This window comes from Pipistrellus kuhlii, unplaced genomic scaffold (genome assembly GCF_014108245.1).
Source record: "Pipistrellus kuhlii isolate mPipKuh1 unplaced genomic scaffold, mPipKuh1.p scaffold_m20_p_2, whole genome shotgun sequence".
In the NCBI taxonomy this organism is placed as follows: domain Eukaryota; kingdom Metazoa; phylum Chordata; class Mammalia; order Chiroptera; family Vespertilionidae; genus Pipistrellus; species Pipistrellus kuhlii.
The window spans coordinates 4,464,648-4,476,688 of NW_023425515.1; the positions used below are offsets into that span (position 1 = coordinate 4,464,648).

At 44.5% G+C, this 12,041-nt stretch overlaps 1 protein-coding gene across 1 annotated transcript in view; it reads right to left on the reverse strand.

The window, feature by feature from the left end:
* Nucleotides 1-11,840, reverse strand: part of LOC118723417 (heat shock transcription factor 2 binding protein) — a 58,468-nt gene extending 46,628 nt beyond the window's left edge. Inside the window, exon 1 of the mRNA XM_036445698.2 lies at nt 11,637-11,840. Within this exon, the coding sequence (XP_036301591.1) occupies nt 11,637-11,784 (148 nt within the window). The 5' untranslated portion in view covers nt 11,785-11,840. The remainder of the gene's footprint in view (nt 1-11,636) is intronic.
* Nucleotides 11,841-12,041: the final 201 nt, after the last annotated feature.

Sequence of the window (12,041 nt, forward strand, 5' to 3'; positions counted from 1 at the left end):
CAGTCCTTGAATAATCAATATTCTAAAAGTCCTGCTTTCTTTTAAAATATAGTTTATTGATTTTTTACAGAGAGGAAGAGAGAGAGAGAGAGAGTTAGAAACATCAATAAGAGAGAATCATCTCAGCTGCCTCTTGCACACCTCCTACTGGGGATGTGCCCGCAACCAAGGTATATGCCCTTGACCAGAATCGAACCCGGGACCCTTCAGTCCGCAGGCCGACACTCTATCCACTGAGCCAAATCGGTTTCTGCCCTGCTTTTTATGTTTGCCAGTTGTTAGCCCATAGTAAAAAGCATTTTTTTAAAAAATTTCTGTTTATAAGACCTCACTTTACCGCCAAACTTGTACTCGGGATCTAAGAAAGTGTATATTTAAAGGTCTGGAGGCAAGGCTGAGAAGCCCAACTGTCTCATGGCACAAACTTGTATCTGTTCCAGAAAAAGCAGAAGGCAGCTCAGTGGTAGACAGTGCCAGCCGGGGCTGATTCACAAAACTGGTCTCAACAACGGGCAGAGTGACTCAGGAAGACAGCTGCAGTGGTAGTCAATGGAGGAGTGAGAATACGGTGATAGGGACGAGAAAAGGCCATAGCGAAAGGTGGCGACTATGAAATACTTCGATGATTCAAATGGCCAGCAAAAGTCCCAAAAGACATCCACATTAATAAATTTGAAGTCAAAAGTATTATCACTTTAAATAGAAAGTATTATGGGGCAGAAATACTGGCATTCAAAAATCAAAAAAATACATAATTTAAATTTTTTAAAGAGATTTTTATTGATTTCAGAGAGAAAGAGGAGGAGAAAGATAGAAACATCAATGATGAGAATCATCAATCGGCTGCCTCCTGCACACCCTGATTTGGGGATCAAGCCCACAATTCAGGCATGTGCCCTCGGCAGGAACCGAACCCTGGACATTTTAGTCCACAAGCTGATGCTCTCCATCCACTCAGCCAAACTGACCAGAGCCATAGCTTAAATTTTTAACTGCCTAGACTTCAAGGGCTGAAAAGTCATCAATTTTTATGCGGACATGTACCAAAATTGGGAAGGCACCTGTGCTCAGAGCTAATGGTGTCACTTCTCTGACTAAAGTAGGGATCGCTAAAGGCAGTGATTCTCAGACTTGAGAAGACTCCTTCAAACAGGCTGCTGATTCAGGAGGATTGAATTGGGCCTGATACCCTGCAATTCCTACAAGTTACCAGATGAGGCTGGTGCTGCTGGTCTGGGAACAGACTTTGAGGACAACTGCTTTGGGACAAGAGCCTGTTCTCTCATCACTAACTAAATGAAATCAACACAACCAATGACAACCGAGGGGAGCCAGCTGTAAGAATACTAAGGGTGGAAAAACAGGGTGGTGAAAGAGTCTCAGGAGCAGACCCCTGGAAAATGGAACATTATCCCACCAGAGAGGAGAAATGTGGCCTCCAGACACTTCCACCAGAGAGCAGATGAAAGAGAAGGGGTGTGGCTTCTCAGGGAGGAGGCTAGGAAAGCCCAAACAAGAAGCTCAGGGGTCCTGCCAAGAATAACACGGGCATCCCAAAAGCTCTGGAGAGTCTACATTTCCTAGACTCTTTACCCTGGAAGGAAGATTAAAACCTAAAGTTAAATATTCAGACAGAGATTATGAAATTGGCTGGCAAAACTTCTTTTAAAACATGTTTCTTATAAACTAAGATGAAGTAACATGAGACTATTTCTTCTCACTTAAATCAGTTTCTTTTCTGCCCTTTTAGGATGTATGATAGTATGCCCCAATATGACTTTCACTGGGATTCTTTCTTTTGTCCCATAATCTGACCACACTAGAAAACAACTATTAATCAAGTGCTATATTTGAAAAACTGCATGGTTGACTTTTGTAACAATGCTAAATAAAAACATATATGAGTATGTATTACTTATAATTATGTATGAAATACATACTGGTCACAGGCAAGGAAACAAAATGAAAGGAAGTAAGATAAAATTGATAGCATTAATTTTTTTTGCATTAATCTTTAAATGTTTCTTCTATTATTAAACTGTGTATTACTCAAACAGGGTAATGAAAATAGGAAACTGCAACTCTAAGAGCCATATGTGTAAAAATCTGTAGAAATTAATTTAACCACTCAAAAGACTTTCATTATGGTAATTTCATAATCTCACTCTGTATAGCTGTACACCATCTCACTGGAAGGTAACATGATACGGATCAGGGTTAAATACATCCCATTCTGCCATGGGCCACCCCAAGAACTGTCAGTATCAGGGATGCCGCACCCCCACTGCAGGCTCTCTGGGAGGAAGCAGTGCCTTTCCGCGGTCTGAGGCCACCGCCTTGTGGCCAGATGGCAGCACTGCCGCTGCCACGCCTCCTGGAAAGACTCCCACCGTGCCCTTTCTTTTTTTATTTTATTTACTTGACAAGAAATTTTTTCTCTCACAGTTCTAGAGGTTACAATTCTGAGATCAAGGTGTCAATAGAGTTGGTTCCTACTGAGAGCTGCAAAGAGCTCTATACCTGGTTCATCTTCTTTTGGCCTACTCACATCGTCTTCCCTCTATACATATTCCTGTGCCAAAATCCTCCTTTTTATAAAAACATACTTCATATGTTGAATTAGAGTTGATCCTAACTATCTCACTTTAACTCTATTATCTCTGTAAAGACCTTGTCTCCAAATAAGGTCACATTCTGAGATATTGGAGGTTAGAACTAATGTGGACCACCTTGCATTTTCAACGTGGCCCATAGCGTGCCTGCCATCTAAAACACCTCAAGGACACAGATGTTCGTGTTTTGGGGGTTTTTTTCTAATACATCCCAAATGGCTACAACAGTATATGGCAAATAGTAGACATTTTACAAATATTTGTCGCAAAAATAAAGTTCATTTCTTTATATCGAATACATTCCTTCTGCTAATCCTTGAATACAATACATGATGACTTTAATTATATTTCTCATTCTTCAGTTATAAGAATATTTTTTAATCATAGACAAAAATAATATGAACAGTAAATGATATACTAATGGAGACATTATCTTAGCCTCAATATTAGAACAGGGAAGGGGCTGCCACTAAGCCTATACTGTATTTCAACAGTTAACCTTTAGCATTCAAAATGAAGGCAAAATCTCCATTTAACTGTTAATTGAATGAAAGATGGCCTAGACAGACTACAACAATATTTATATAGAAACAATCTAAATCACAGGCCATTTCAACACCGATATATCTTCTGAACTTTATAATCCTTTTTGTAGCTTTAATAACATAAGAATGACTATCTCTTAATGCTCAACTGATTCACAGGAGAGGAATAGATAACTATAAATGAAAATATTAATCAAAGAAATTTAAACTATACAAAAACGATCAATTTTTCCTACCCCCTTTTTTTTTTTTATCACCTGGCATAGTTATAAATTTACCAGTTGTTCATATTACATCCCATTCTGCCATGAGGAGGTCCCCTTTATCTCGGGTACCCCTGAGCTGTGCATTGTGCCAAGCACTTTCCATAGAGGGTCCCACTTTAAGACTTACCACTTCCTGTGAGATAAGCCTCACTGTCCTCGTTTCATAGACAGGGAAATACCAGGCACATCAGTTAGACGCATCTCTGTATTTCCATTGCTGAGCTCTGCCCTTACTTCCTTACCAGGACCAATCACTTCTTCATATCTCCCTCCAACTCTGTCCAGGTAGCCATAGTCCCAAACCTTCCTCAGTGAGCACATTCTCATTAATTCTCCATCCTCCATCCAATCCCTCAAGCCCATCCTACACTCAGATACAAAAATCTTTCCCCTGAAAACGTAATTTTAATGTTTATTCTGATGTCATTTTCATGCGATTATTTCTAGTTGCTTCTCGTCTCAAATTAAAAACAATAACTAAGGCCGAGATCGGTTTGGCTCAATGGATAGAGCGTCGGCTTGGGGACTGAAGGGTCCCGGGTTCGATTCCGGTCAAGGGCATGTAATTCGGTTGCGGGCATATCACCAGTAAGGGGTGTGCAAGAGGCAGCTGATTGATGACTCTCTCTCATCGATGTTTCTAACTCTCTATCTCTCTCCCTTCCTCTCTGTACAAAATTAATAAAATATATTTTTTTAAAAACAATAACTAAGGATTATTTTCTTTTCTCTAAGCTTCTCACACTTACTGGCCTCTACTATACCTGACTCTACTATCCTTAATCCTTGCTCCTTATGTCAAGCAGAAAAAAAAAAAAAATACAGCTCATTAACCCACAATCAATCCTGTTTACTCCTTCTGGTGACTTTCATACATGCATCATTCTAGTCCAAGCATGTCCGCCTTTCTAATAAATCATGCCTCTCATTCCATACAGATTCCCTGGCCGCGCCCTCCTCAGTGTTATTCCAGACTCCACAATTTACCTGCCCAGTTTCCTAAAGGGAGTGACTATGCTAGAGTCATTATTGAGTCCAGTATCTACTTGGTACTTAACAATGTAAGTCCTTTGGCTGACTTTTATAGCTGGAACCCGTCCCAGTCATCCAAGACCCCAACCTACTTTCCAAAAGAAACTACCCCCCAAGTCAAGTGTACAGTTTCCCTCTACTCCCTCCCTGCCTGCATTCATTCCTACCATGCGCCCTTTGTCACTGTTTACAATAGGAGGCACACGACAACTCTAGGAACAACAGGGCCTCTGATACCAGTCAAAGCCAAGGGCCCATGGCAGGGCCGAAGAACCTATGTACCAAGCAGCTCTTGTTGCCACCAAGTGATTCATTTTTACTCCGTGGGATCCATTCTCTGTACCATGGTTCATATGATTAGTCTAGGAAAACAGGCCCCTGGGAAGGCCCAAAACCCTTATTTTAAAGGGGGGGGGGGGGATTTTTTTTTGTTTTCTTTCATATTACCTAAGTGGTAAGAATTTAAGAGCCCAAATTAGGTAAAAACAAAAACAAAAAACAAAAAACCTTAGATCATGCTTAGGCCAGAGAAGTAGATGTCTCCAAGGGTCAGCTGAAGTTCAAGTTCACAGTAAAGCCTCCGACAACCACCCCAATCCATTCTCATTCTCCCCCCAACCCCCCCCCCCCCCCCCCCGTTAATTCTCACCCAAGGATATTTTTTGCCATTGATTTTCAGAGAGTGGAAGGGAGACATTGGCTACCTCCTGCACAAACCCCAACCAGGGCCGGGATCAAACCTGCAACCCAGGCACATGCCCTTCACTGGGAAATGAACCCATTCCTGGGCCAATACTCTACCCACTGAGCCACACCAGCCAGGGCAATCTTTTCTTTCTCTTAACACCCAGTTTCCTGTAGTGCATATAGCTTCATGAGATACTGCTATAAATTAGGAGGGTGGGCAGGGCGGTTTCTCAGGCCCAAGCAGTCAGCTAAGCACAGAAAATATAAACAGGGGCTCTGTACTCCCACCAATTTATACCTTAAGATGGGAATAAAACCATTTTGTCTGAAGTACAGAATATTCCGACAACATCTAAAAAGTGATGCATCCTAAGTAAGCAATCCGATAAGGAAGTGAGACTGTGCCTGAGGCTGAGTTAAAGCAATCCAGCCTTTCCAGCTATGGCACAGTTTGGTTCAAGTTTTTGGCTGGGAGTGGATTTTGATGGGTTCTCTGCTTAGTTTTTGGTCTTTATCCTAAGAGCAAAGAGAAGCCATTGAAGACTTAAGCAGGGGAATGAAACAATAAGACAATTGTTAAAAATGCTCAATATCACTAATCATCAGAGAGATGCAAATTAAATCCATAATGAGGTATCATCTCACACCTCCCAGAATGGCTACCATCAATAAATCAATGAACAATTGTTGATGAGGATGTGGAGAAAAGGGAACCCTACTACACTGCTGGTGGAAATGCAGACTGGTGCAGCCACTGTGGCAAATAGTAGAGTTTCCTCAAAAAACTAAAAATGGAACTGCCTTTTGATCCCACTTCTGGGAATATATTCTAAGAATACCAAAATATCAATCAGAAAGAATATATGTACCCCTATGTTCACAGCAGCGCAATTTACAATAACTACGATCTGGAAACAGTCCAAGTGCCCATCAGTAGATGAGTAGATAAAAAAACTGTGGTATCCATATATCTAAAAAGCCAGGGGCCCTCACAACCAAAACAGGCTCCGTGGGGCAACCAGGCTAGCAGGGGGGTTCATGAGGGATAACCAAACAACTGAACAAGCAGGCTGCATGGTGACCAGCCTAATGGGGCGGGGGGGGGGGGGGGGTAGTGAGGGACGACCAAACAACTGAACAGCAGGCTCCATGGGGTGACCAGATTGGCAGGGGGAACAGTTTAGGGGCGACCAGGTAGGCAGAGGGGGGCAGCTGGGAGCAGTTGGGGGTGACCTGGCCGGCAGCTGGGAGCAGTTGGGGGTGACCTGGCCAGTAGCTGGGGGCAGCTGTAAGAGGTGACCAGGCCAGCGGGGAAGGGGCAGTGAGGGGCAACCAGGCTGGCAGTGGGGGCAGTGAGGCCAGCAGGCAGAGTCGGTTAGGGTTGATCAGGCTCACAAGGGGGGCAATTAGGAGCAATCAGGCAGGCAGGCAGGTGAGCGGTTAGGAGCCAGCAGTCCAAGATTGTAAGAGGGATGTCTGACTGCTGGTTTAGGCCCAATCCCTAAAATTGAGCCTAAACCAGCAGTTGGACATTCCCCAAGGGATCCCAGATTGGAGATGGTGCAGGTTGGGTTGAGGGCACCCTCCCCCATGCACAAATTTCATACACTGGGCCTCTAGGCCTATATAATAAAAGCCTAATATGCAAATTGACCAAACAGCAGAATGACCCGTTGTTATGACATGCGCTGACCAGTAGGGGGCAGATGCTCAATGCAGGATGCCCCTGGTGCCCATTGTGCTCCCACAGAGGGAGTGCTGTCCAGCCAGAAGCCAAGCTCATGGCTAGTGAGTGCAGCAGCAGTTGCGGGAACCTCTCCTGCCTCTACAGCAGTGCTAAGGAGCAGCGAACCAAGTTGTAAGGAGCAGCAAGCAGGCACGCAGTAATGAGTAAAGGGTCCTGGACCGTGAGAGGGATGTCCGACTGCCGGCTTAGGCTGTTCCCCAGGGAGCAGGCCTAAGCCGACAGTCTGACATCCCCCAAAGGGTCCCAGACAGTGAGAGGGCACAGACCGGGCTAAGGGACCCACGGCTCCAGTGCACAAATTTCATGCACCAGGCCTCTAGTCCTATATAATAAAAGCCCAGCAACTGAAGAGCAGAACCACCAGAACAATTGGTCGACCAATCACTATGACACACACTGACCACCAGGGGGCAGATGCTCAATGCAGGAGCTGCCCCCGGTTGGTCAGTGCACTCCACAGTGGGGTTCCCGCTGCAAACCCCAGGCTGACAGGCAAGAATCCAGGCTACAATTATCATTGCCTCCTTGCCCCAGGCTCCTCTTCCTTGCTCCTTGCTGCTTCCCCCAGATGCCCACAGGCTGCGCAGTGCAGACACTGGGCTCACAGAGCTGGCCCTGGAGGCTGCTGCAGGACTGAAGCATACTCTGCCGCCTCTCAGTGCTATCGTCCCCGATTGGGTCCCCTGGAGAGGCGAATGCTGGACCAAGGAGTAACCACTCAGAGAGTGGGTTCATAGCCATTCGGCTGAACGATGCTCCCACAGCAGGCGACCCCTGCAAACCACTCCCACACCAGTGCACAAATCCCATGCACCAAGCCTCTAGTATTTATATAATGGAATACTATGCATCTATAAAAAAGGATCTCTTACCCTTTGAGACAGCATGAATGGACCTGGAGATTATCACACTAAGCAAAATAAGCCATTCAGAGAAAGACAAATATCACATGATCTCACTTATGTGTGGGATCTAATGAACAAAATAGGTCCAGAGACATGGAACAAACTAACAAATCTGCGGGAAGGGGAGAGGAGGCGGGAAGAGATAAAACAAAGAACTTATATGCATATCTGCTCAGCCCATGGACACAAACAATAAATAATAAAGTGAAGGCCTGGGGTGGGGCAGGAGCCAAGTGGAGGAAAGTAAAGAGGTTGGGGGGAAGAGGGACATCTGTAATATTCTCAACAATAAAAATAAATTTAAAAAAATATATCCTCAGGTGAGGATTTAAAAAAAAGACTAAATGTTAAAAATTACGTGGAGCCGAGACTGGTTTGGCTCAATGGATAGAGCATCGGCTTGGGGACTGAAGGGACCCGGGTTCGATTCCGGTCAAGGGCATGTACCTTGGTTGCGGGCACATCCCCAGTAGGGGGTGTGCAAGAAGCAGCTGATTGATGACTCTCTCTCTCATCGATGTTTCTAGCTTTCTATCTCTCTCCCTTCCTCTCTGTACAAAATCAATAAAATATATATTTTTTAAAAAATTACGTGGACTTCCCTGGCCAGGTCACTCAGTTGGTTAGAGTTTCACCCTGAAGATTCAAAGATTCTAAGTTCAATCCCCAGCCATGGTGTTTATGGGTGTTTATTGATGTTTTTCTCTCTCTCTCTCTCTCTCTCTCTCTCTCTCTCTCTCTCTCTCTCTCCCTTTCCTCTCTCTAAACATATCCTCGGGTACTTTTTTGTTGTTGTTGCTGTTAATCCTCATCTGAGGACATTTTTTCCACTGATTTTTAGAGAGTGAAAGGTAGGGAGGAGATAAGCAGGGGAGGAAGGGAGGGACTTACAGCAGTGTGAGACACACCAGTTGGTTGCTTCCTGCATAATCCCCAACGAGGCTGCGGGTCAAACCAGGCCCATACCTTAGACTGAGAATCAAACACAAGACCCTTTGGTGCACAGGCTGATACTCTAACCATTGAGCACACCGGCCAGGACTGGAGTGAGGATTTTTTTTTTTTTAATTTATTTAGGCTACAGTGGATAGAACAGACTGGAGAGTGGCAATGAGTGAATGCTGCCAGGAGGCAGAAATTCAGGCAAAATGATAGGGGCCTGGACTCAGATGGTGGCAGTGACAATGAAGGTAAGCTGACAAACTCAGGCTGCACCCGTGATGGGAAATGTGTAGGACTTACTGGACGACCACTGAGGGTTGAAAAGTGAGCAGGAGAAGTGGGCAACAAGGAGGATCCTTGATTGATTGGTCTCTGTGTGGATGGTCTGGAGAGACTCAGACAGCACAGTTTTATGTGAGGAGGGAGGAGGGATATCATGAGAGAGGTTAATATAATGAGTCAGATGTAGAAAGTAAAAATGAGCTTGCTCTGAGAAAGTGAAACTCTGTCTGCAATTGTCAGGCTGGGATAACAAACACATTGAGCTAGCTGCCACGTTAACAGGAAACAATACTTTTCTCATGGACACGCTGCAACTGTAAGAGTCATAATAACCCCTTCTTTCAGTGACTGCTAGTTTCTTATTCACAGAAAGCTTATTCTATAAAATCCCACATTACCAGAAATTTTACTTATACCAGTAAGAAGGAAACATCCCATTCTCGCTGGGACAGAGCGAGTAACCTTGATTTCCAGCTACCTGCCAAGATTCAAATAAGGATTTCTAGACACTGAGTCCACATCTATGTAAATTTTGTAGTTTTCAAGGAAGTGGGCCCTGGCTCCACTGCCGTGAGACCTGATGCTGACTCCTTGGCACACCCTACTTTGCTTAGAGCCCATCAAAACATGATTTTATTTGCATTTCACCTAAACTCCACCCTGCCCCAAATCCTACAGCAGCTCTGTCCTTTCCTTTTTTGGCACATGCCCAGCTCCTCTGGTGTGTGGTCTCCCTCACTACAATGAGTCCATAAACCTGACTGTGAGACTATCAGATCCTTTCTGATGGCCATAGACTGATTAGGCTAAGGCAAACATTTAAAATTTTGATTGCCAAACACGTGAGAAAAATACCGCATAGCAATTAGGTCCTGAGCCTGGAGAGGTCTGAGCTAGAGATAAACACAGGGGCCACTGGCACCAAGATGGAACTGAAGCTGTGTGTGCATAGACTGCCCACAAAGAGGCCATGGCATGAGAAACGAGTGGGCCTATGCCTGAGTCTCAAGAAACTCCATTGGCTGACAAAGAAGGATGAGTCAGCAGAGGAAAGTGAGAAGAAATGGCTTGAGAGATCAGTGAGGAAGGAGGTGACTAACTACATGGCATGGGGAAAAGACAGGATCTCCTGAAGTCTAACTTTGATCATGTCACCAGACTCATGGGTGGCCCTTGCTTTTGTAAGCACAATTTGATTTTGCTAGAGGACTGATCTCCAAAGACTGACCCATGCTAATCTGTTCATGAGACCCTGGTGCCTTTTTCAGAATGCCAGTTTTACTAATTTGCAGATTGACACACTCTGCTACTGGTTAGCACTTTCCTTCCTTGAAGATAAATACACTTGGGATGACTGACTGTTCTCAGAAGGTTGCTGGATGAGCAAGCATCAGAACTGGGAAGTTTAAGAAACCAATGACCTGAAGCTATGGTGACCAGTGACATGGACGTATCCAGCAGGGTCCTGATGGGAAACAAATCAACCCAGATGCTGAGATTTTATGGGCTAGCAAAGGTAAGAGACCGAAAAGGGATGGCGAAGTGCCCAGCAATCAGCAATGCCCCTCAGCTGAAGGAATGAGGGGAGGAAACAGTGTTACTGGAGCCCAGTGAGAACTGAGACTGTGGAGGGGGACTCAGTGGGAGTCACAGCTGTGGAGACAAGAAGAAACACTCCAAGCCCTCCCCTCTGACGCCTTCCATTGGTGAGCCCTGCTGGCAGCCAGCAAGGGAGCCAGAGACAAGCATCCTGCAGGAACCTACAGCACATGGCAGAGCAGTGTGGATCTGAGGATTCCAGAGAGACAATAATGGGGTAGGGAGTTATGGCAACCCTGAGCATTCTCCCGGCTAATTGAATACGGCCGCCCCTTGACCAAACACATCTGCACAAACCAGAAACTTGTACTGTTAAGATAACTTCTTGTCTGGATTAGTGCTAGAAACACAACGGAGATCACCTGGATGCACCATTTCTACAGGTGACAGCAAATAGATGCATTGTGGTGAGTTAACCTTAACCACTGAAAGTTGATTTTAATTATAATTCAGCTTCAATTAGGCAAGTGCTGAATCAATCCTAGAATATCTCCAGGAACTTCAATAGGCTTCTAGATTGATATCTTATGCAAAGCTCAGCTCAACTCTCATAATCTAAATGGGCACATCCTATCTAGCAAGCTGGAACTTAAGCCAGTGCTAGAAACTGACCAATCCATTAACCTAGAGACAAGCAAGCCCACATTCAGCCATCTCTACAGACGCATTTAACTGCATGGCAAGATTCTTAACTTCCACCGGTAAGGACTTAATTTTTGGAGCAGAGCTTTTAAATTATAAAAATATAAAATTCTTCTGCCAAGGAAGAGAGGTGGAGAGAAAAATAAGTTGGTAAGAGATACTTCAGAAAGCTAGCAACCCTCCCTCCAACACAAACAACACACGTCCCTGTTACTCATTCGAGCCCCTCCCGTTCTGACTCTCCCAAGTGTAATTAAGGACTAGAACCGTACGTTGGGGTCCATTTACAATTGCTTTACCGTTATCTATGTAAGGTAAACATGCTGGACCAGACTGCTGTCACCGGCAATGACTGCTAGAGATGAAGCAAGACTCACTTTTTTCTACAATCTTTAATTTCTGGAAGCTTTCCAGGACTTCCCCATTTAATATTCTGGGTAAGAAGTCCCGTATTTGCATCACTTCAGTTGTCAGCCGTTCCAGATCCTTCTTTCGGACTTTAACAAATTCTTCTTTAGCTCCCATAAGCTAAAAGAACAAATAGGTCTTTAGATTATTACATTTCTCTTCAGATGACTAAAACCAGCAGTGTGTGCTTGCTTCCTTTATAATGCCTTTTGTGTTCATCATCTCAAATGCATGAATGTCTTTACCCAAAGTGGCCTCTGCTGTGTAGATTACATCTTAGAGCCCAAACCCCGGCCTTCAAAGTGGAAGCTATTTCTTCAAGTGCATACAAGGCCCTATTTCTGAACGTCAAAGAAAACGCTAGCAACTTTTCC